The sequence below is a fragment of the Lactuca sativa genome, chromosome 3 (genome assembly GCF_002870075.4).
Source record: "Lactuca sativa cultivar Salinas chromosome 3, Lsat_Salinas_v11, whole genome shotgun sequence".
Taxonomy (NCBI): domain Eukaryota; kingdom Viridiplantae; phylum Streptophyta; class Magnoliopsida; order Asterales; family Asteraceae; genus Lactuca; species Lactuca sativa.
In genome coordinates this window covers 83,574,585-83,598,991 of record NC_056625.2, presented here as the reverse complement: position 1 = coordinate 83,598,991, position 24,407 = coordinate 83,574,585, and the positions used below count along the sequence as shown (strand labels likewise).

The following is a 24,407-nucleotide window of genomic DNA, read 5'->3' as shown; positions in this document are numbered from 1 at the left end:
GGAAAACACAGTTTCAGTGTAACTTCTGTTAGCATTAATCAGATTACAAAAATAAATATGTCTAAATAATCAAGTTAAGTTATATTATTACACTTTTAAATCCAAGAGTGACGTTTAATTCAACAAGCTGTCTTTTGTAATCAGAGCGCCATGCTAAATTCTGGGTTACAATGAATTTTAATGTTCTAAGAGAAAAAGACTAATGTCATGACAGATACAATTTAAAGTGGAATACACTCTTTTGTGGAAAAATATGACACTAACTGCTAATGTAAACACTCCTTGTGGAAAAATATGACATTGTGCAAATTTCCTTTCGGTATGTGAAAATAAAAAACAAGAGAAAAAGGTATAGCCCGAGTATAAATTAGGAAACGCAAACCATCTTTTTTATAAAACAACATGGTAAAGCAAATAATATCTTCTTCAAACTTCTTATTTTTCTCGTTAGCTCTACTAATCATCACACCATCCCCCATACAAAATTTTGGTTCTGCTACATTGGAGGAAGCCAATGGTATTCTTAAATGGAAAGCAAGCCTTGAAATCCAAAACAATTCGTTTCTCTCTTCATGGATTTCCCTCCCTTTGAATTCCAGTGCTTTAGTTCCATGCACTTCTTGGTCTGGAGTAGTTTGCAATGCTGATGGGAGCATTCACAGGTTGAACATCAGTTCATTTGGCTTAAAAGGTACACTCCACCAATTTCCATTCTATTTGCTACACAATCTTACGCATTTTGATCTCTATGACAACAACTTCTCTGGCCCCATCCCATCAGAAATCCGACTCCTCTCCAAACTTGTATATCTTGATTTTTCAGTGAATCGGTTTTCTGGAGTAATCCCACCTGAAATTGGGATGCTAGCCAGTCTTGAGTACCTCGAGATGTCTTTAAATAACCTGACTGGTTCAATACCACAAGAGATCGATCGATTAACATGTCTCTATGAACTAGGATTGGCCAATAATCTTCTTCAAGGAGAAGTACCTCTAACATTGGGAAATTTGACAAACTTAGCTTATCTATATCTCCATAATAATAGTTTATGTGGTCCTATACCACCTAATCTTGGGAATTTGAAGTCTCTCACTTATCTTGTGATGATCAACAATCACTTTAGTGGTTCTATTCCTTCATCACTTGCCAATCTGAGCAACCTATGATGTATGTATCTTAATGAGAATAAATTCTCAGGTCAAATTCCTACTAATATTGGGGACTTGAAGTCTCTCACTGATCTTGTGATGACAAACAATCACTTTTGTGGTTCTATTCCTTCATCACTTGCCAATCTGAGCAACCTACAATATATGTATCTCAATGAGAATAAATTCTCAGGTCAAATTCCTACTAATATTGGGGACTTGAAGTCTCTCACTTATCTTCACATGAGCCAAAATCAACTTGGTGGTTTTATTCCTTCATCACTAGCTAATCTGAGCAACCTACAATATATGTACCTCAATGAGAATAAATTCTCTGGTCACATTCCTAATGATCTCGGGAATTTGAAGTCTCTCTATGGTATTGAGGCGATTCAGAATCAACTTAGTGGTTTTATTCCTTCATCACTAGCAAACCTGAGCAATCTACAATATCTTTACCTTGCTGATAACATCTTATCTGGTTCGATTCCACAAGGATTGGGAAGTCTAGAATTGTGTCACCTACAAATGTTCGATAATCAATTATCTGGCCATTTGCCTGAAGATTTGTGCCATGGAGGAAAGCTTCAAATTTTCACAATAGATGGTAATCAACTCACTGGGCCTATTTCAAGAGGCTTACGGAATTGTTCTAGCTTAATTAGGACTCGTTTTGATCAAAATCAATTCATTGGAGATGTATCCAGTAGCTTTGGTATCTATCCACGCTTAGAGTACCTTGATATCAGTCACAATAATTTTCACGGGCAGCTTTCTCAAAAGTGGAGTAAATGCAATCATTTGACAGCCTTATTGATGGCCTATAACAACATCAGTGGTAGCATACCACCAGAGTTTGCAAATTCAACTCAACTACAAAGGCTTGATCTTTCTTCCAATCATTTGGTAGGTGAAATCCCAAAGGAGTTTGGGAAGATGAAAAGTATGTTGAATTTGTCTTTGGCTAATAACCGTCTTTCAGGTATTATACCTACAGAGCTCGAATATTGTGAACTCCTTGAAGCACTCGATCTATCCACAAATAGATTGAATGGGTCAATACCGAGAAGTATTAGTCAATGGAAGCATATCCACTACTTAAATCTTAGTAATAACAAGCTTAGTGAGAAAATTCCATCCGAAATTGGTAAATTAGTTCAACTTACAGAATTTGATTTATCTCAGAATTTGCTCACACAAGAGATACCATCTGAAGTTGAAAGTTTGAAAAATCTACAAAAGTTGAATCTTTCTCACAATAGACTGTCTGGTTCCATTCCTAACACTTTTACAAGTTTGCCCAGTGGGATTGACATCGACCTGTCCGACAATGAGCTCACAGGTCCAGTTCCTCTTTGCTCTAACTTTCTGAACGCATCTTTACAAGGCAATCCAGGTTTGTGTGGAAATTTTACACGACTAAAATCATGTGCAAGTCAAATCTGAAGAAGAAAAATGATCTCTTTCAACATCGGATCATTCTTGTAATTGTGCTCCCTCTTATCGGGGCAATTTCACTTGGTTTTTTTATATGTGGCCTAATTGCTTATCGAAAACAAAAGAGATATTCTCCACAGAAACCATTTGACAAAGAAGGTGGTGATTATTTCTCCACAACAAGTTTTGATGGAGGAGTAGCATATGATGATACCTTGAAAGCAACAGATAATTTTGATGAAGCATATGCTATTGGGACCGGAGGATATGGGACTGTGTACAAAGCCCAGCTACAACCTAACAATGTGGTAGCTGTCAAGAAACTTCACTCATCATCTGAGAATGTTGATCAAAATGGATTCCTTAATGAGGTACGAACATTAACGAACATAAGGCATCGAAACATAGTGAAACTCTATGGATATTGCTCACATGCACGCCACTCATTTTTTATTTATGAATACCTTGAAAAGGGAAGCCTTGGATCAATCTTAAGAATCGATGACTTAGCAAAAGAACTGGATTGGTTGAAAAGGGTAAGTATTGTAAAGGCTGTAGCTAATGGTTTGGCTTATATGCATCACGATTGCTCACCTCCTATAATTCATAGAGACATTTCCATTGCCAACATCCTTCTTGATTATGATTATGAGGCACACATTTCTGATTTTGGCACATCCAAGCTTTTGAAGTTACACTCATCCAACTGGACCACAATCGAAGGAACACATGGCTATATCGCACCAAGTAATGTAATTTTGTGATGTTAGTTCTACATTTTCTTAAGTTTCATGATATATATGAATAAATATATGTATATGTATGTGTATCTATATTTTAGAATCTTGTGAGGTTGATATAACATTTTTTGTTTTTATCTCACGTATTTTTGGATGTAGAGCTTGCTTATACGATGGTGGTGACGGAGAAATGGTGAACTACCAACATTGTCTGCTGATTATCTGGTGTTAGGAAATGTTGGAGATAGTCGGATTCCACTTCCTTCACCACAAATTGAGAAAAAAGTTAATATGGTACTGAATCTCTCGAGAGCGTGTGTGAACTCCAATCCAAAAGAAAGACCAACAATGCGCCAAGTTTCAAATCTGTTGATGAAGGCTTGATATTAGTGTACTTTGAATGTTATTTGCTTTTGTCTTGTTCCCTATATGCAACCTGATAATATGTATTTATTTGAATGCCTTTTTGTTATGAAACTTCTCATATGTTTTCTTAAATGATTATGTAATAGATAAAATAAATAAATAAATAAACTTCTCATTTGGTGAATTTTTACACTTTGGCCATCGACTCCATACCATAAAACTCAAATTCAAGAGGGTTGGCAATGATTTGATGCTGTGCACCACCTAACTCCTTCATATATAAAAACAAGTATTTAATATCAAAGGTAGCTTTTAACAGCCTGAAACATTTACACACCATAACTTACTAATTAATTCAAATAAAAGTTACATGATCTTAAGTATTAATACTCATTTCACTTCACTTTGAATAACTAGAATTCCAACTTCTTATTATTTGATGTCTCATCTTCCTTCATTTCATTTGAACATCATATGGCATAACTTCTTAGTATATAATATCAAAGTTAGCGTGGGCCCAGGAGCATTAACAGAGTCTTGTGGGGGAAGGTATTAAATTAAGTTTTTTCTTAAAGAAAAAATTGAAAAAATTGTCGGTTGGCAAAATTATATGGTTTTGGTAAAAAAAAAACTTTGGTGGTGTACCAATGGTCTAAAATTTGATCGTTTTATTGGTTTTGGTCCTTATACACTTAAAAAGAGGATTATGCCATTATATTTTGTGTTTTTTATTTTTTTTAATTGTTAAAATACAAAAATAATTTAATTTTTATTTTTTTAACTTACAAAAAAATGAAAAAGGACCCACCCACCCCCATTTCTGTTTCCCTCTCTCTCAACAAAAACACACACATGCACACACAAATACACACTCAAGAAACATCACCCCTAATAGCTGCCAACCACCATCATTCGCTGCCAACTACCATCATCTACCGCCAACCACCTATATTTTCCTCACACTTACCCCCATCTTTCATTCATTGAACCAATAAAAGTTCACCAGCGACCACCATACCATCGTTCGCCACCACTATCTGTCGTAATCCACCCCATCCATACCGTCTATTCTCCCCCTGACTCGCCAGAAACCACTAATAAAGCGAAAAACCATCATTAGGAGCTCCCTTTCTTGCGTAGATCTAAACCAAGTGCTCATAAACATATTCAGTGCCCAAATTAGTGTAAGGGGTGCTCAAACGCAAAAATTAAACCCCACCCCAACGTTGTTCGTCACCATTCGCTGCCAACCACCTCTATCCCCTAAATTCACCCTTATCTCTCCTTCTTTAACCTGATGACCCTCTACCACCAATATTCATTGAGCTTGACCGTCGTTTAACCCTTTACGAAGACCTGATTTTGCATCCCATCCTAGTCTAAATCGAAGATTTAAAGAAAAGATTGGCGACGTTAGGGTTTTGGAAATCTCCGTCGATGACTATCCCCACCAGGTACCATCACATCCCTATGGAGAACCCTAACCAAAGCTCAGACCAAAACCTTTATCCAAATGAGAAGGGCAATGCCATTAGGGTTTCAGAAAAAGAGAATGGTGGCGGTGCAAGGGAGATCTACAAAAACTGACAAAGGTAATGGTGGCAACTAAAAACCCTCATCATTGAAAGACAACTGAAAACCAAAAGCTCCGTCGAGCTCCACCATCTTCTACCACGACAACATATCCCATTTTTCTTACATTCCATTACATATCTCGTTTTTCCGGTAGTGACGGTGGAGGTGGTAGTCTAATAGGTGGTGGTGGTTCGATAACCATGGTGGTCCGTCGGGTGGTCTCCGACACAATATATATATATATATATATATATATATATATATATATATATATATATATATATATATATATATATATATATATATATATATATATATATATATATATATATATATATATATATAGAGAGAGAGAGAGAGAGAGAGAGAGTGATGGACTTTTACTTTTTATTTATTTTTAAATTATATAATAAGTATACGATTAAAAGAAATCAAAAAAAGAATCAGTTAAGGGTATTTTCGTCATTTTAGATAGGCAATTGACCAAAACCACTAAAAAATGTCAACCATAGGGATCAAAAGCACACGAGATATCCAAATTGGACCACGAATACACCACTAAACATTTTTGGAGCAAATGACAAAAATTTTGACAAACACAAGAACCACTTTTGTAATTTTCTTTTTCTATCACTCAAATTGTAAAAAGAAAAAAAAACCATCAAGTCACTTCAACATCAACCATGTCATCATTACCATATTTTATATTTTCTTGTTAATTTTATAAATTTAATATAAATTATGTATGAATTATTTTTATTTATAAATCAATTCTCTTATATTATCTAAAATCATTTTATTATTTATTAATTATTTATATTTATTTTTTAAATTGTTTTTGAAGTTTTATTAAAATATATATATTTACTGTTATTTTTTATTTAGTTTTCGTTGATTTTTTTTGTTTATTTAAAAAAAAAAATTAAAGTGTTGTTTGTTATTTTTGTTAAACTTTTGTTCGTTTATATTAAACCAACTTTTAAGAAATTGGATAGTCCGAATCCGTAAGTTTTATTTTATAGAATTTAAGAATGTTTTATTATGGTATATGAATATTTTACGTAGGCTAATCTATCGAAATATTAAAACTGAATTATCAAACTCCGGTAGTTTAATCTGATTTTTATAGTTACGTATATAAACTTATGATAAAAAGCCGGCTATCAAATAACATCAACTTTTTTTTGGGATCTAAAACTTTAACTTAATCATTTTACAAATATTAAATTTTTAAGTTTCTTTTAATTTACATTTTAAACAAAATCAACTTTATAACTCAATAAAAAGTTGCATCTTCAAGTTTACGCAACTAATTAAAATTTGAAAATCCACTTTAGATTATTTAACAAGGAGCTTTCCAAATAAATAATAATATTTACCTTTAATGTATATTTTTGAAATGTAATCGAGTAATGTATTAAAGAAGACTGAAAGTGTGTATCAATGAAGTAAGAAATCAAAAATCTAGCGAGACAAAACAGAAAAAAATAAAAAGTATTTATAAAATTTCAACCAAAATAATATATATATATATATATATATATATATATATATATATATATATATATATATATATATATATATATATATACACTACAAGAATAATGACCATTAGTGGCGACAGGCGTCGCCGCTAAAGGTCCTGATTGTCACCGCTAATACCTTTAGCGGCGACACGTCGCCGCTAAAAGGTCGCCGCTGTTGGCTCGTCGCTAATACCCCATTTGTCGCCGCTAAAGGTGGCTGTCGCCGCTAATACCTTATCGCCACTAATACTTTCCGTCGCCGATAATTGTAGTTTTCTAATTTTTTTATTTTTTTTAAAACATTCTTCCGTATACAAAAGAAACAATATAAAATTATAAAAATTGTTATAAAACTATAAAATTTTTATAAAACATATAACCAAAAACACATCCATACATACACAAATACATACATAATACACATACAAAAACATATACAAAAACACATATATACATACATGATACACATACTAATACACAAATACATACATAATACACATAAAAACACATATATATGTATATATACACATATATATGTATATATATGCATACTAATACACAAATACATACATAATATACATACAAATTCACAAACATATATAAAATACACATTCTACATACAAAGAGAAATGATTTCATAGAAGAGGGAAGAAGAAGCTGAGAAATGAATTCAAAGAAGAGGGAAGAAGGAGCTGAATGAGGTTATATCTGCGAATGGAATTAGCGGCGACAGCTTTTAGCGGCGACACATAACGCGAAAATTATGTGTCGCCGCTAAAGGTGCCTATCGCCGGTAAAAGCGTCGCCACTAATGCCCATTATTCTTGTAGTGATATATATATATATATATATATATATATATATATATATATATATATATATATATATATATATATATATATATATATATATATATATAGGGTTAGGTTATTTTGTTTTCATTATCTATTGTGTGCCCGTATGACTGATTCTGGACCAATCATTTTAGTTATTTTAAGAAAGTAATTAATGCATATTACATGTTGAAGATATAATAGGTATTAATTACATCTTCAGCATTTAATATATATTAATTACTTTCTTAAAATAACTAAAATGATTGGTCCAGAATCAATCATACGGGCACACAATAGATAGTGAAAACATTTGAATCTAACTCTCTCTCTCTCTCTCTCTCTCTATATATATATATATATATATCTATATATATATATATATATATATATATATATATATATATATATATATATATATATAGAAAATAAAAACTAAAACTAAAATATTTAATTATATAGTTGATTAGACATTTTAATGAGGCTTGTCAAATGCGAAAAAGAATGTAAATTAAACCCTTTAAGGGGGCTTTTTTAACACCACCCTAAATTAACAGATTGAAAATTCAGTTGACGAAGACATCTCGTGACAACTTTTTCGGACGCAAGTTTCATTTTACGATCTTAAATTCTGTCTGTAATTTAAAACAATAATAATGAGTCCAATTTGATTTCAAAAAGCGACTATATATGTATAGATCAATTTGATAGGTACGTTTGCTTTTAGAATGAAAGTTTAATTAGAATTACAGGGAAAACAAAAATAAATATGTGTAAGAGTTTGATTGAAGTTACATACAATAATACAGCTGTATTTTCAGTTTTATTTAATTGTCTCCATTTTTTATTTACGTTTAATCGCTTCAAGAGAAAAAAAGAAATTAACAGATGAATAGATGCAGTGAATCAGTTTTTATTTAATTATTTTCATGTTTATCTTCTTTTCCCTCTTTCACACGTTCAAGAAATACACCATCTTCATTCGTTTATTAGATCCTTTAAAAGGACTCTTCCCTCCCTAGCTATTTCCATTGACACAATCACACAGTTTTTACATGACAAACATCTATATAATACTCATCAGTTACAGAACTGATTATGAAGTAAAACACACTTTGAGTGAAACTTCTATTAGCATTAATCCGAAAACAAAAATAAATATGTCAAAATTATCAAATTGAAGTTATATAATTACACTGTTAAATCCGACAATAACATATAATACCGATGTCTTTTTTGTAATCCTAGTTTGCCTTGCAGAATTTTGGGTTACACCGATATTTATTGTTCTAAGATAAAAGGCTTAATGCATGTCATGACAGATACGATTCAAAGTGTAATACACTCCTTTGTGGAAAAATATGACACTGCTTCTAACGTAAAAGACACTCCTTGTGGAAAAAATAAGACGTTGCCCAAATTTCCTTTTCCAGTACCTGAAAATAAGAGAAAAAGGTAGCTCAAGTATAAATAAGGACACACAAACCATCGTTTTTGACAAAGCAACATCGCAAACAAAAATAATGTCTTCATCAAACTTCTTATTTTTCTCTCTTGTTCTACTAATCATCACACTCTCCCCCATACCAAATTCTGCTTCTGCTTCTGCTTCTTTGAAGGAAGCCAATGTTCTTCTTAAATGGAAAACAAGCCTTCAAATCCCAAACAACTCCTTGCTCTCTTCATGGATTCCCCTCCCTATGAATTCCAGTGCATCAATTCCGTGCACTTCTTGGCTGGGAGTAGTTTGCAATGCTGATTGGAGAATTCAGAGGTTGAACCTCAGTTCATCTGACTTAAAAGGTACACTCCACCAATTTCCATTCTCTTTGCTACAAAATCTTACACATCTTGATCTCGGTATAAACAACTTCTTTGGCCCCATTCCACCAGAAATTAGCCTCCTGTCCAAACTTGTCTATCTTGATCTTTCAGAGAATAAGTTTTCTGGAGTAATCCCACCTGAAATTGGAAACCTGCACCAGCTAACCATCTTATACCTATCCTCAAACAATATATATGGCTCCATTCCTTCATCATTAGGTGATTTAACATCTTTGACTGCCCTTTATTTGCACAAAAATCAACTCTCAGGTCCCATTCCTGTTGAACTTGGGAATTTGAGGTCTCTCACTGGTTTAGCCATGTACTCCAATCAACTTAGTGGTTATATTCCTTCATCTTTAGGTGATTTAACATCTTTGGATGTCCTTTATTTGCACGAAAATCAACTCTCTGGTCCCATTCCTGTTGAACTTGGGAATTTGAGGTCTCTCACTGGTCTAGCCATGTACTCCAATCAACTTAGTGGTTCTATTCCTTCATCATTGGGTGAGTTGACATCTTTGAACATCCTTTATTTGTACAACAATCAACTCTCTGGTCCCATACCAATTGAACTTGGGAATTTGAAATCTCTTGCTAATCTTTCGTTAAGAGACAATCAGCTTAGTGGTTCTATTCCGTCCTCATTGGGTGAGTTGACATCTTTGAAAATCCTTTATTTGTACAAAAATCAACTCTCTGGTCTCATTCCTGTTGAACTTGGGAATTTGAGGTCTCTCATTGGTCTAGGCATGTACTACAATCAACTTAGCGGTTCTATTCCTTCATCATTGGGTGAGTTGACATCTTTGAACATCCTTTATTTGTACAACAATCAACTCTCTGGTCCCATACCAATTGAACTTGGGAATTTGAAATCTCTTGCTAATCTTTCGTTAAACGACAATCAGCTTAGTGGTTCTATTCCGTCCTCATTGGGTGATTTGACATTTTTGACTGACCTTTATTTGGGCCAAAATCAACTCTCTGGTTCCATTCCTATTGAACTTGGGAATTTAAAGTCTCTCACTGATCTTGAGGTGAGCTACAATCAACTTAGTGGTTCTATTCCATCAACATTAGGTCATTTGACATCTTTGAATGTCCTTCGTTTGAACCAAAATCAACTTTCTGGTCCCATTCCTGCTGAGCTCGGGAATTTGAAGTTTCTCACTGTTCTTGATATGAGTCACAATCATCTTAGTGGTTCTATTCCTTCATCACTAGCAAACCTTAGCAACCTACAGATTTTGTACCTTTATGAGAATAGATTATCTGGTCCAATTCCTACTGAACTTGGGAATTTAAAGTCTCTCGTTGATCTTGAGGTGAGTTACAATCAACTGAGTGGTTCTATTCCATCAACATTGAGTCAGTTGACATCTTTGAATTACCTTTATTTGCACCACAATCAACTCTCTGGTCCCATTCCTACTGAACTTGGGAAATTGAATTCTCTTTTGTATCTTGAGCTGAGCGTAAATCGACTTAGTGGTTCTATTCCTTCATCATTAGCAAACCTGAGCAACCTACAGGATCTGGACCTACGTGTGAATAAACTTTCTGGTAGTATTCCACAAGGATTAGGAAGTCTAGACTTGACTCGCCTTCAACTAAATGGAAATCAATTGTCTGGTCATTTGCCTGAAGATTTGTGCTATGGGGGGAAGCTTCAGAATTTCACGGTACATGATAATCAACTAACTGGTCCTATTCCAAGAGGCTTAAGAAATTGTGCTAGCTTAATAAGAGCTGATTTTAGTCATAATCAATTCATTGGAGATATATCAAATAGCTTTGGGATATATCCTAGCTTATATTCCCTTAGTATCAGTCACAATAAATTTCACGGGCAGCTTTCTCAAAACTGGAGTAAATGTAAGAATTTGACATCCTTAGTGATGGCTTATAACAACATCAGTGGTAGCATCCCACCAGAGTTTGGAAATTCAACTCAACTACAAAAGCTTATACTCTCTTCAAATCATTTGACTAGTGAGATCCCAAAGGAGTTTGGGAAGATGAAAAGGATGCTGAAATTGTACTTGTCTGATAACCAACTTTCAGGTATTATACCGCCGGAGTTCGGAATGTATGAACTCCTTGAAGAACTCGATCTCTCTAGAAATAGATTGAATGGGTCGATACCAAAAAGTATTGGTCATTGGGAACACATCCACAACTTGAATCTTAGTAACAACAAGCTCAGTGAGAAAATTCCATCCGAGATTGGTAAATTACTTCAACTTAATGAACTTGATTTATCACAGAATTTGCTCACAGAAGAGATACCATCTGAAGTTCAAAGTTTGCAAAGTTTGCAAAAACTGGATCTTTCTCACAATCGACTATCTGGTTCTATTCCTGAAGCTTTTACAAGTTTGCCTCACGGGATTGATATCAACCTTTCTTACAATGAGCTCTCAGGTCCAGTTCCCCAAAGCCCCAACTTTGTGAATGCGTCCATACAAGGCAATCCAGGTTTGTGTGGAAATGTTACGGGGGTGAAACTTTGTGCAAGTCAACTTATGAAGAAGAAAAAAGATCTCTTCCATCATCAGCTCATCCTTGTAATTATGCTCCCTCTTATTGGGGCAATTTTACTTGGTTCTTTCATGTGTGGTCTCATTGCTTATCGGAAACAAAAGAGTCATTCTCCACAGAAACCATTGAACAAAGAAAGTGGTGATTATTTCACCATTACAAGTTTTGATGGAAAAGTAGTGTATGATGATGTCCTGAAGGCAACAAATGATTTCGATGAAGCATATTGTATTGGGACTGGAGGATATGGTATTGTTTACAAAGCCGAGCTACAACCTAACATTTTTGTAGCTGTCAAGAAACTTCATTCATCATCTGAGAATGTTGATCATAATGGATTCCTTAATGAGATACGAGCATTAACGAACATAAGACATCGGAACATAGTGAAACTTTATGGATATTGCTCCCATGCTCGCCACTCATTTTTGATTTATGAATACCTTGAAAAGGGAAGCCTTGGATCATTCTTAAGAAGTGATGTTTTAGTACAAGAACTGGATTGGTTGAAAAGGGTAAATATTGTAAAGGCTGTAGCTAATGGTTTGGCTTATATGCATCACGATTGCACACCACCTATAATTCATAGAGACATTTCCATTGCCAACATCCTTCTTGATTCTGATTATGAGGCGCATATTTCTGATTTTGGCACATCCAAGCTTTTAAAGCTAGACTCATCCAATTGGACTGCAATTGCTGGTACCTATGGTTATATCGCACCAGGTAAAGTAATCATATGATTGTAGTTCTACATTTTCATAGAATCATGTGGGGTTGATGTAACTTTTTTTGTCTTATGTTGCTTTGGATGTAGAGCTTGCTTATACAATGGTGGCAACCGAGAAATGTGATGTGTATAGCTTTGGGATTGTTGCACTAGAAGTGATTATGGGAAAGCATCCCGGTGAACTGCCAACATTGTCTGCGGATTATCTGGTGTTATCAAATGTAGGAGATAGTCGGATTCCACTTCCTTCACCACAAGTTGAGAAACAAGTAAATTTGGTACTCAATCTCGCAAGAGCATGTTTGAACTCAAATCCAAAAGAAAGGCCAACAATGCGCCAAGTTTCAAATCAGTTCATGAAGGATCTGCTTTTAATTGACATCTCTGGTTCCCTGATACTGTGTACTTCCAATGTGTAATTTTCTTAAGTTTCTTATGATGCATCCTGATTATATGTATTATTTTGAATGCCTAATGGTTAAAAACATTTCATATGTTTTATAGCACCCTGTAGTATAGCTATAATGTGGAGATTTGTATACTGTGTATGTGATCCTGTTTGAGCAAAGAATTTACCAATAATTGCTTCAAAATTATCCCAGATTTGGGCGCCTCTGTTATTTCAGTTGTGGTTTATACATACATGAAAAATAGGAACATATATCAAATACAAATGATAATTTTTCTACTCAAATACAAATTTCAAAAATGTTTTAAAATATATATACAGAGACACAATCTCTAGTTACAAATACCAATAGAGTAAATTAAATTACCAGATGAAGGTCATCCATCGTAGACTTGACCTGATGCAACGATATTTTTTCTCCAATGCATGACAATATAGATATAGACTCAAATACAGAAACCAATAGAGTTTTACATGATACATACAAAAGTATTTTCATATTCTGTTGGTATCAGTTGCAATTAATCTTAACACTAAAAAAATATCCTAACAGTTATATGTAGGAAAAAAATATCCAATAGAGTTCTACAGAAGCCTTTATTCTGTATGCTCGCTCAAATGGCAGACAACTCACATAATGTTGGAGTGTTATTTAATTAAATCATATTTTCTGCAGCTGTTCAATGAAATTAGTATTTTGTTATCACCCTGAACTAATCTTATCATAAGAGGCTAAGAGGTTACTGATTTAGAACCTTATACAAAGAGGCTTTTTTTTAATATGAAAAATTAGCCAAACAACATTTTACCAGTTAAGTACTTGTCTCCTGTAAATGTTCATTGTTTTCTAACACTCTATGAAACCACAGCACTGCACTATGAACAAGTCATACAATAAATGAAGCATTAATAAATTAAAAAAATTCATTTAGGCATTTCATCATACACTTGTTATGAACTATAATCAAATTTTTTTGGAACAAGCATGTGGTAATGAACCTAAATACATTTTAATCGATATCCACTTGAAAGATGAGAAAGAAGACGAGCAAAGAAACCAATACATACGTTTTATTTGATATCCAACTCAACGATGATCAACACTTCAATCACTCTCCTTCCACTATGGAAATGGATTTATACCAATACAAAATCACCAATCTGTTTTAAATTAAAATATTTTCTGCGATTTCGTAGTGATTAAAAACAATATGTGTAATCGATAAAGGATTCTAATAATTTGGTTGTGGTTTCTGTACTTGGGACTTGGGAGTACAGTAGCCATGGTTAGATGGACGGAAGGTAATGGAATGTGGGTATTATCAAATAAAATATTACTACAAATATATATATTTAACTTTTGGGTATTGTCAAATAAAACAATTATAGTTGTTTTATATATGTGTTGTTTATCTGTTTTGATGGCTTATAAAAAAAAGTGAAATATAACACTTGTTCTTTGACTGTGTATGTTGTGTACTTGTGTCCGAATATGTGTGTCCTTAGAAAATATAAAGAATGAAACAATAAATATTCCAATTTGTATTAGATAATGCTAAATAAATGGTTGTTGATTTGTTTTTCAAACATAAATAGACTTACAGATCCACATTACTATTGAGTTGTCCTCAAATAGATTAAATGGCTCGATACCAAGAAGTGTTGGTAATTGGACACTTGAATCTTAGAAACAACAAGCTCATTCATAAAATTCCATCTGAGATTGGTAAATTAGTTCAGCTTACAGAACTTGATTTATTTCAGAATTTGCTCAAGGAAGAGATACCATCTCAAGTACAAAGTTTGCAAAAATTGAATCTTTCACACAATAGACTATCTGGTTCTATTCCTGATATGCTATTAAAAGTTTGCCTCGTGGGACTGATATTGACTTGTCTTGCAATCAGCTCATAGGTCCAATTCCCACTAACACTAACTTTGTGAATGTGTCCATAGAAGGCAGTCCACATTTGGGTGGAAATTTTACAGGACTAAAATTATGTGCAATTCAAAACTCGAAGAAGAAAAATGATCCCTTTCACCATCACCCCATCCTTGTAATTATGCTCCCTCTTATTGGGGCAATTTTACTTGGTTTTTTCATGTGTGGCCTCATTGCTTATCGAAAATGAAAGAGACATTCTCCACAGAAACCATTGGACAAAGAAGGTGGTGATTATTTCTCCATAACAAGTTTTGATGGAGGAGTAGTGTATGATGACATCTTGAAAGCAATGAATGATTTTGATGAAGCATACTCCATTGGAACCGGAGGACATGTGACTGTGTACAAAGCCGAGCTACAACCTAACAAGGTGCTAGCTGTGAAAAAACTTCACTCATCATCTGTGTTAGACTAAGTTTATGTGTTGCATAGTATTTTACTTAAATTAGAGGGTACCTAATTGTATTTATCTAACCTATATATATATTAGGGTCATATGTATCGTATCTTTGAGATAATCAATAATAAACACACGGTTTGATTTGGTATCAGAGCCAAGTTAATCTTTACCTTATTGGCGGCATCCTCACAACAGCCTCTTACGCAAGATAAACCCTAATCACCGATCTGTCAAGAAACTTCATGGCGACCATTGCTGCTTTCACTACACAGAAGAAAACTTCTCATAATTCTCATAAACTTCATGGCGACCATTGCTGCTTTCACTACACACCCACAAACTATGGGTATTGGAAGGCCATGCTAAAACCCTTTCTCGTCTCCAACAATCTGTTCGGTTATGTCGATGGTACAATACCATGCCCTGAGCCCAAAGTCGGCACAGGAGAGACAATTACAGACAATCCTAGTTACTCTCGTTGGATTTCTAATGATGCTCATGTCCGTATGATAATCGTCTCTACCATCTCAGAGGCTTCCTTCCAGCATGTTCAGGGTACTACCTCACGAGATCTATGGCTACAATTAGAACGTGTTTATGCCCCAACCAATTCTTCAAGAGAGTATACATTAAAAACCCAGTTGCTAAAACTCACCATGAAAGGCGATGAAACTCCTCTTGCCTATCTTGCACGTGCACAAGAATATGCTACTGCACTTGCTAATATTGGTGAACCTGTTAAAGACAAGGATCTGGTTCTTCTTGTTATTTCTGGGCTACGTGAAGAGTATAACGGACTCAAGTCTACCCTCTTAGCTCGTCACCCACCTGTTACCTTCATTGAGCTACATGCCCTTTTGAGTGATCATGATTATATGATAAATAAAAATCTTACTGCTGCCCCTGCATCACAGCCACACGTGTTTGCTGCTTCAACAGAAACATCACTCAACATTAACAATTTTCAAAGCCAACTTCAGTCTCTACAAAGCATTGCGTCCCAGCTTGGCTTCCAACTTAATCCGATTACTCCACAAAGTGCAACTCCTCAAGCTTTCTATGCCTCACGGCCCCCAAACAACAACTACAAAGAAAATCGTCGAGGAAACTCGCGTGGGAATAATTCGCATTGGAATTTTCAGAATCGATCTCATGGTGCCAACTCAGGTCCCTCCAGGAAATTCTCTTGGGCCTCCACACAAAACACTGTATTTGGTCATTGCAACCGTTGTGGTATTGGCCATCTTCCATCCCAGTGTCCAAATAACCAAGATGTAAGTAACTCGTCAAAACCGAATTTGCAGGCAAATTTCGCAATCTTTGCTTACAATGTCTCTACTTCCGGCACTACTTGGTTCCCTGACACAGGTGCAAACTCCCACATCACACCAGATCTGTCCAACCTTGATACCTCCGAGTTCTATCGTGGTCCTGATTCTCTTCATGTTGGTGATGGTAACTCTCTTCCTATTCTTCATATTGGATCCTCAAAATGTTATTCATCTAATAAAACCTTTAATGTTTCCAATATTCTTCATGTTCCTGATGTCAAGAAAAATCACTTATCTGTTCAACAATTTTGTCAAGACAACAATGTTTTCTTTGAATTTCACTCCTCTTTCTTTGTTGTGAAGGACGAACGTACTCGCACCACTCTTCTCACGGGATCAAGTAATAACGGTCTCTACTCGCTTCGTCTTCCAAGTTTCAAGTCTTTAACAAAGTTGGCTCTCACAGCAACTAAAGCTTCCTCAAGAATCTGGCACCACCGCCTTGGTCATCCACATCAACGTGTTTTTGACACTATTGTTTCTAGTTGTTCGCTTCCTGTTTCTACAAAACATTGTTTAGATTTATGTTCTGCTTGTCAGTTAGGGAAATCTTCCAAACTTTCTTTACCTAGTTCATCTTTTCGAAGCAATAATATTTTAGACTTAATTTATTGTGATGTTTGGGGTCCCTCACCTACTTTATCATTTGATGGCTGTCGGTTCTTTTTACTTTGTGTTGATCATCACTCTCGCTATATGTGTTTTTTCCCATTGACACATAAATCTGATGTGTTTCAAACTTTCACCAACTTTGTCAAGATGGTAGAACGACAATTCAATACCAAACTCAAAAGTGTTCAAACCGATTGGGGAGGGGAATTTCGCAATCTATCTTCCTTTTTCTCATCACTTGGAATCATTCATCGTCACTCATGCCCTCATACTAGCGAGCAAAATGGTTTTGTTGAGCGACGTCATCGTCACGTGGTTGAAACTGGCCTTACTCTCCTTGCTCATGTCAATCTTCCCCAACGATTTTGGCAGCTTGCTTTTGAGACAGCCGTGTATCTTATCAATCGCTTACCATCTCGAACCTCATCCAATAGATCACCTTACCAACATGTCTTTAGTCGAAAACCTGACTACACCTTTCTTCGGGTTTTTGGATGTGAATGTTTACCACTTCGCCCGTACAATAGATACAAAATGGATTTCCGCTCTGCTCCTTCTACATTTCTTGGTTATAGCCCACTACACCATGGTTACCGATGCCTTGACACCTCTACGGATCGAATCTACATTGCTCGCCATGTTCGATTTAATGAGATTGTTTTTCCATTCAAACGCACACCTCCTCTTAGTACCACTCCTGCTGCTATGTATGTTTCATCTCTCCCAAGTTTTATACCTGATCCTACTTCTACTACTACTATTGACGACTCACCTCCAACCACACTTCCTGCATCTCCTATAACTACTCCTTTGGCAGCGTCACCACCTATCACCACAGAAACTACCTCGACTGAGTTGTTTGATACCTCTCCTGATGCCATGCCACCTCCTCCTCCACGCACCCATCCCCCACATTTATGCCCCAACCCGAAACGGACTACACCTTATAGCCCCTCGGCATATCATGCTACTGCTTCTATTACCGAACCTACCTCATTTTCGGTTGCGAGCAAATCTTAGGAATGGCGGAATGCCATGTCAGAGGAATACACTGCTCTTATCAAAAATGGTACTTGGACTCTTGTCCCTCTAGTTCCTCATGCCAACATCATAGATTCCAAATGGGTTTATAAACTTAAGCGATACCCCGAGGGCAATATTTCTCGCTACAAAGCACGACTTGTAGCAAAGGGTTTCAAACAACAAGCGGGTGTTGACTATCATGAAACTTTTAGTCCTGTGATCAAAGCCACCACAATTCGGGTTGTTCTCCCTCTTGCTGTAACTAATAAATGGTCAATCAGGCAATTGGATGTTCAGAATGCATTTTTGCATGGTGACTTAAAAGAAACCGTTTACATTCGGCAGCCACAAGGATTTGTTGATCCTTCTAAACCTGGTCATGTGTGCCTTCTTCACAAGTCTTTGTATGGTCTCAAGCAAGCTCCACGAGCTTGGTTTCAACGCTTGTCCACTGTGTTGCATCGCTTTGGTTTTTCGGGGTCTCGCACTGACCCATCTTTATTTATTCTGAAAACAGGTCGGACTCGAATTTACATTCTAGTCTACATGGATGATATCATTATTACTGGTAAAGATGATGCGATGATTGCTCACCTGATTCAACAGTTGGGTTCCACTTTTTCCATTAAAGACCTTGGTCAACTGCATTACTTCTTGGGCATTGAGGTTGTTTCTCGTAATTCTAACCTCATATTGTCCCAACGGAAGTATATTTTGGATATTCTTCATCGTTCGGGTCTCAAGGATTGCAAACCGGTCCAATCTCCAATGACCACCACTCAGGTCTTATCTATTGGTGATAGTCCTCTCTTGCCAGATCCGACTATCTATAGACAACTCGTTGGAGCTCTTTAGTATGCTAGTATCTCTCGTCCTGACATTGCTTATGCCGTCAACAAAGTGTGTCAATTCATGCATGCTCCTACCGAAAACCATTGGTCTGCTGTCAAACGTATCTTGCGGTACTTACAGGGCACGACTGATTTTGGACTTATCATTAGGCATGATTCGGGTTCCTCTCTCCAAGACTTTACGGATGTTCATTGGCAACATTCTACATTTGATTCTTTACATGCCTTCTCGGATTCAGACTGGGCAGGATGCCCTGATGATCGACGTTCCACGGGAGGATTTGCTATATATTTGGGACCGAACTTGAACTCATGGACTACCCGAAAACAGTGTACAGTCTCAAGATCTTCAACCGAGTCGGAGTACAAAGCCCTTGCAGATACGGTGGCTGAATTATTCTGGTTGAAAGCTCTTCTCAATGAATTAGGAGTTTCAGTTCAACGTCCTACATTTTGGTGTGACAATCTTGGTGCTACCTATCTAGCTGCTAATCCAGTTTTTCATGCTCGCACCAAACATGTTGAAGTGGATTTTCACTTTGTTCGTGAACATGTGGCTTCTGGTCAATTATGTGTTCAGTTCATTTCTACTGCTGATCAGATCGCTGATGTTTTTACCAAACCGCTGTCTTCTCAAAGATTTCTCTTTTTACGATCCAAGCTACAGTTCGTTCCCCGTCCTTAGCTTGCGGGGGAACGCTAGAGTAAGTTTATGTGTTGCATTGTATTTTACTTAAATTAGAGGGTACCTAATTGTATTTATCTAACCTATATATATTAGGTTCATATGTATCATATCTTTGAGATAATCAATAATAAACACATGGTTTGATTATCTGAGAATGTTGATATTGCTCAAATGCCCGCCACTCACTTTTGATTTATGAATACCTTGAACAAGAAGGCATTGGATCAATCTTAAGAGGTGATGTCTTAGCACGACATATCCATAAACTGTTGAAGTACAACACCTTCTCTACCTTACATTACATGCATAGCAGTTATTTTACTTTAGTTTGTTTTATGTTCTTTGACTTAGTCTTTGTCCAGTTTTGGCTAATTCCTTATTTTTAGAAGTCATGTGGTAGTGCTTTAGTTTCCAGTAGTAGTTGTTTTGCTTTCTTCGTGTAAGCCATATATGGCAGTTGTCTTGTAGTTGCTTTTCATATATCAGAAAATTACACTTTGTGTAAGTGTAGAAAACCTCTTTTATCCTCTGTGAGTTACCTGTTGTGTACAGGTACAAACTTCACCAAAGTTATCAAGTGGTATCAGAGGCTAACCCATGGGTGATCTTCAAGTAGTTGGCAGTGTCAAGAAACTTAACAATCAAAATTACAATTCCTGGGCCACCTGCATAATGTCGTATATACAGGGACAAGATTTGTGGGAAGTTGTTAAAGGAAGTGAGAAAAACCAGCCAGCAGCAGAAGACAATAATGGGACATTGAGAAAATGGAAAATTAAGGCAGGGAAGGCAATGTTCGTTCTAAAAACTACAGTTGAAGATGATGTACTCGAACACATTAGAGATGTAACAACTCCTAATGAAGCCTAGGAAACTCTTCTAAAACTGTTCTCAAAGAAGAATGATGCGAAACTCCAACTTCTTGAGAACGAACTGTTGTCAGTATCTCAACATGAGATGTCAGTTCCTCAATATTTCCATAAGGTGAAGTCCACATGTAGAGAGATATCAGAACTCGACCCTGAAGCACAGAGTTTAGGAGCTTTGTTGTTGCAATCCAAGGGTGGCCAATTCAACCGTCCGTTGTGGAATTTGAGAACCTGCTTGCAGGGCAAGAGGCCCTTGCAAAACAGATGGGAGGAGTCTCTCTAAAAACTGATGAGGAAGCTTTGTATGTAAAAAAGAGCAAAGGAAAATCCAAGTCCAGGTTCAACCAAAGCCCCAAAAGGAATTCTAAGAAAAGAAAAGGTCATGGTTTCGAGAAAAAGAATCGCAACAATGAAAAGGGAGAACAATCAGGGGAGAAGCAGAAGAATCAACACTCAAACAAAAGATTTCCTTATAAATGCTATAATTGTGGTTATAAAGGTCATAGGGCAAGAGATTGTCGTCAAGAACCAGTGGAAGAAGGCAATACGGCTATGTCTCAGGAAGAAGAAGCATGGGATGCAGAAGCACATCTTCCCAGGATGTAAATGTTATGGCACTTACAGCCACGACTGAAAAACAAAAGAACAAGTTAGACGAGTGGATAGTTGATTCGGGTTGCTCCAATCACATGACCGGCGAGAAGGAAATCATTCAAAATCCTGTGAAGTATGGTGGTAGTAGAGTAGTTGTCATTGCAGATAATTCGAAGCTTCAAATTGCTCATATTGGTGATGTTAGATTTTACCAAGAAGTGAACAAGAAAGAAATGGTGTTACAAAGTGTTTACCATGTACCAGGTATGAAGAAAAATCTGCTCTCAGTGTCTCAATTAACCACTACAGGCTACTATGTGTTGTTTGGCCCAGATGACATGAAAGTGTACAAAAAGTTTGAAACTTCATCACAGCCAATAGCTCAAGGAGTTCGTTCAGATTCTATATATGTAATGTCGGCTGAAACAACGTTTGTAGACAAAACCAAGAAGAATCAAAATGTTGATTTGTGGCATATGAGGTTAAGTCATGTGAGTTATGACAAACTCGACATGATGATGAAGAAGAAACTGGTAAACGGACTCCCACAACTTGAAGGTTGTAAAGGTCTTGTATGTGTTGGATGTCAATATGGAAAAGCCCACCAACTTCCATATGACAAGTCTAATTATCAAGCTAAAGTACCTTTGGAGCTGGTGCATTCCGATGTATTTGGACCGGTAAAGCAATCGTCGATTAGTGGAATGAAGTATATGGTAATGTTTACTGATGACTTCTCAAAGTTTGTTTGGGTGTACTTCATGAAAGAGAAATCGGAAACCTTCAGCAAATTCAAACAGTTTAAGGCTGAAGCAGAGTGAGACACAAAACACAGCATACAAAGGCTTCGTTCAGACAATGGTGTTGAGTATTTAGCTCAAGAGTTTACTGAGTATTTGAAGGAGCACAAAATTAGACGCCAACTCTCTTGCCCAAGCACCCCATAACAGAATGGAGTTTCAGAACGTAAAAATCGACACCTTGCTGACATTAGTGGTAGCATGATTCACGACAAAAATATTCCAGGGAGGTTTTGGGCAGAGGCAATGAAAACGGCCTCGTATGTGATTAATCGAATTCCACAGCAAGGTCTTCAGTATGTATCTCCATATGAGAAACTTTTGAAGATTAAACCCAATGTAAGTCATTTAAGGGTTTTCGGATGTGTGTGCTATGTTTTTATACCCAGTCATTTTCGCCATAAAATGGAGAAGAAAGCTATTCGTTGCATCTTCGTTGGGTATGATCAAAAAAGAAAAGGGTGGCGTTGTTGTGATCCTAACAATGGGAAGTGCTATGTGTTGGGAAACGTGGTATTTGATGAGACGTCTTCATGGTGGTCATCTAATCATGAAACTCTTCCAGATTCTGATTTACTCAAAGAAGGGATGGAATCTTCAAGAATTCACTTGAACATTAATGAAGGTGACACTGTCGTTGAAGAAGAGGTAACCCAAGTTCAAGAGTCTCAACCATGGCAGACAGGAATATTTCACTCACCAAACACTAATGACAATGATGATGATCCGACAAACCTCAGGAGGTCGACTAGGGTTAGGAGACCCAATCCAAGATATGCAAACGCAGCCATTGTTGAATCCAATATTTGTGAACCTGAGTCTTTTAAGCAGGCAAGTACAAAACAAGAATGGGTTCAAGCAATGGAAGAGGAAATGGCAGCTTTAATTCGCAATCATACATGGGAATTAGTTCCAAAACCTAATGGGGTGAAGCCCATTTCATGCAAATGGGTATACAAGGTGAAAAGGAAAGCTAATGGGTCAATTGAAAGGTTCAAAGCCCGTTTAGTAGCCTGTGGTTTTTCACAACAGCTTGGGCTCGATTACGAGGATACGTTCAGTCCAGTGGCTAAATTGACCACAATTCAAGTTCTCTTAGCCCTAGCTGCAAGTAAGGGCTGGACGCTTTGGCAGATGGATGTAAGCAACGTGTTTTTGTATGGAGATCTCGACCATGTCATTCTATGGAGCAGCCAATGGGGTTTGAAAGCACGAAATACCCTAACTATGTGTGTAAGCTGAAGAAGGCTTTGTATAGGCGGAAGCAATCACCGAGAGCGTGGTTTGGAAAGATTGCTGAGTTCTTAGAACACAACGGCTTCGTCATAACCATTGCTGATGCGAGTTTGTTTGTCAAGACCATTGGAGACAAAGTAGCAGCTGTCCTGGTGTATGTAGATGATTTGATCATCACTGGTGACCTTGTTGAAGTTATTACCCAGCTGAAAGAAAACCTGTGTACTCGATTCCACATGAAAGACCTTGGAAAACTTCGACATTTTCTTGGTTTGGAAGTGAGATATGAGAAGGGAGATATTATGTTGCACCAACAAAGATATTCTATTGATTTGTTAAACAGGTTCGGTATGCTTGATTGCAAACCTTCTGTCACTCCAATAGACACGAATGTAAGATTGTGTGCTAATTTTGGAAGGAAGTTGGAGGATACTACAATGTACAGGAAAATTGTTGGAAGCCTTATTTATCTTACATTAACAAGACCAGATCTTGCCTTTGTGGTGGGCCTATTAAGTCGTTTCATGCAGACACCAAGGAAACCACACCTTGATGCCATTCGTAAAGTCCTGAGGTACATTAAGACAACAATAAACTATGGTATTGTGTCTAAGAGGGAGCCAATGTGTAAGTTATCTGGATTCTGTGATGCTGATTATGCTGGTGATCTGAATACACGTCGCTCAACAACCGGATATGTTTTTATGTTGGGATCTAGTGCCGTATCATGGAGTAGTAAACGACAACCGACTGTGTCCCTTTCCACAACTGAGGCGGAGTATCGAGCAGCAGCCATGGCAGCCCAAGAAAGTGTGTGGTTGATTCAACTCTTAAAGAATTTAAACCAGGAGGTAGACTACAAAATTCCACTCTTTTGTGACAACCTCTCATCAATTCAACTTGCAAAGAACCCAATGTTTCATGC

The 24,407-nt window shown here is 36.5% G+C and overlaps 3 protein-coding genes across 3 annotated transcripts; all 3 read left to right on the top strand.

Annotated features, from left to right (window-relative positions):
* Window positions 1-402: 402 nt before the first annotated feature.
* LOC111920298 (probable leucine-rich repeat receptor-like protein kinase At1g35710) lies at window positions 403-1,167 on the top strand. The gene has a single exon (XM_023915877.1). It carries the CDS (start codon window positions 403-405, stop codon window positions 1,165-1,167), a length of 765 nt encoding a protein of 254 aa, XP_023771645.1.
* A 3-nt stretch (window positions 1,168-1,170) lies between these two features.
* LOC111920297 (MDIS1-interacting receptor like kinase 2) lies at window positions 1,171-3,523 on the top strand. Its single transcript, XM_052769743.1, has 4 exons — window positions 1,171-2,545; window positions 2,746-2,957; window positions 3,060-3,333; window positions 3,486-3,523. Exons 1-4 carry the CDS (start codon window positions 1,171-1,173, stop codon window positions 3,521-3,523), a joined length of 1,899 nt encoding a protein of 632 aa, XP_052625703.1.
* Window positions 3,524-8,875: 5,352 nt separating this feature from the next.
* On the top strand, window positions 8,876-13,294 carry LOC111920340 (probable leucine-rich repeat receptor-like protein kinase At1g35710). The gene is made up of 2 exons (XM_023915914.3): window positions 8,876-12,720; window positions 12,812-13,294. Exons 1-2 carry the CDS (start codon window positions 9,150-9,152, stop codon window positions 13,141-13,143), a joined length of 3,903 nt encoding a protein of 1,300 aa, XP_023771682.1. The 5' UTR covers window positions 8,876-9,149; the 3' UTR covers window positions 13,144-13,294.
* The last annotated feature ends 11,113 nt before the right edge of the window (window positions 13,295-24,407 follow it).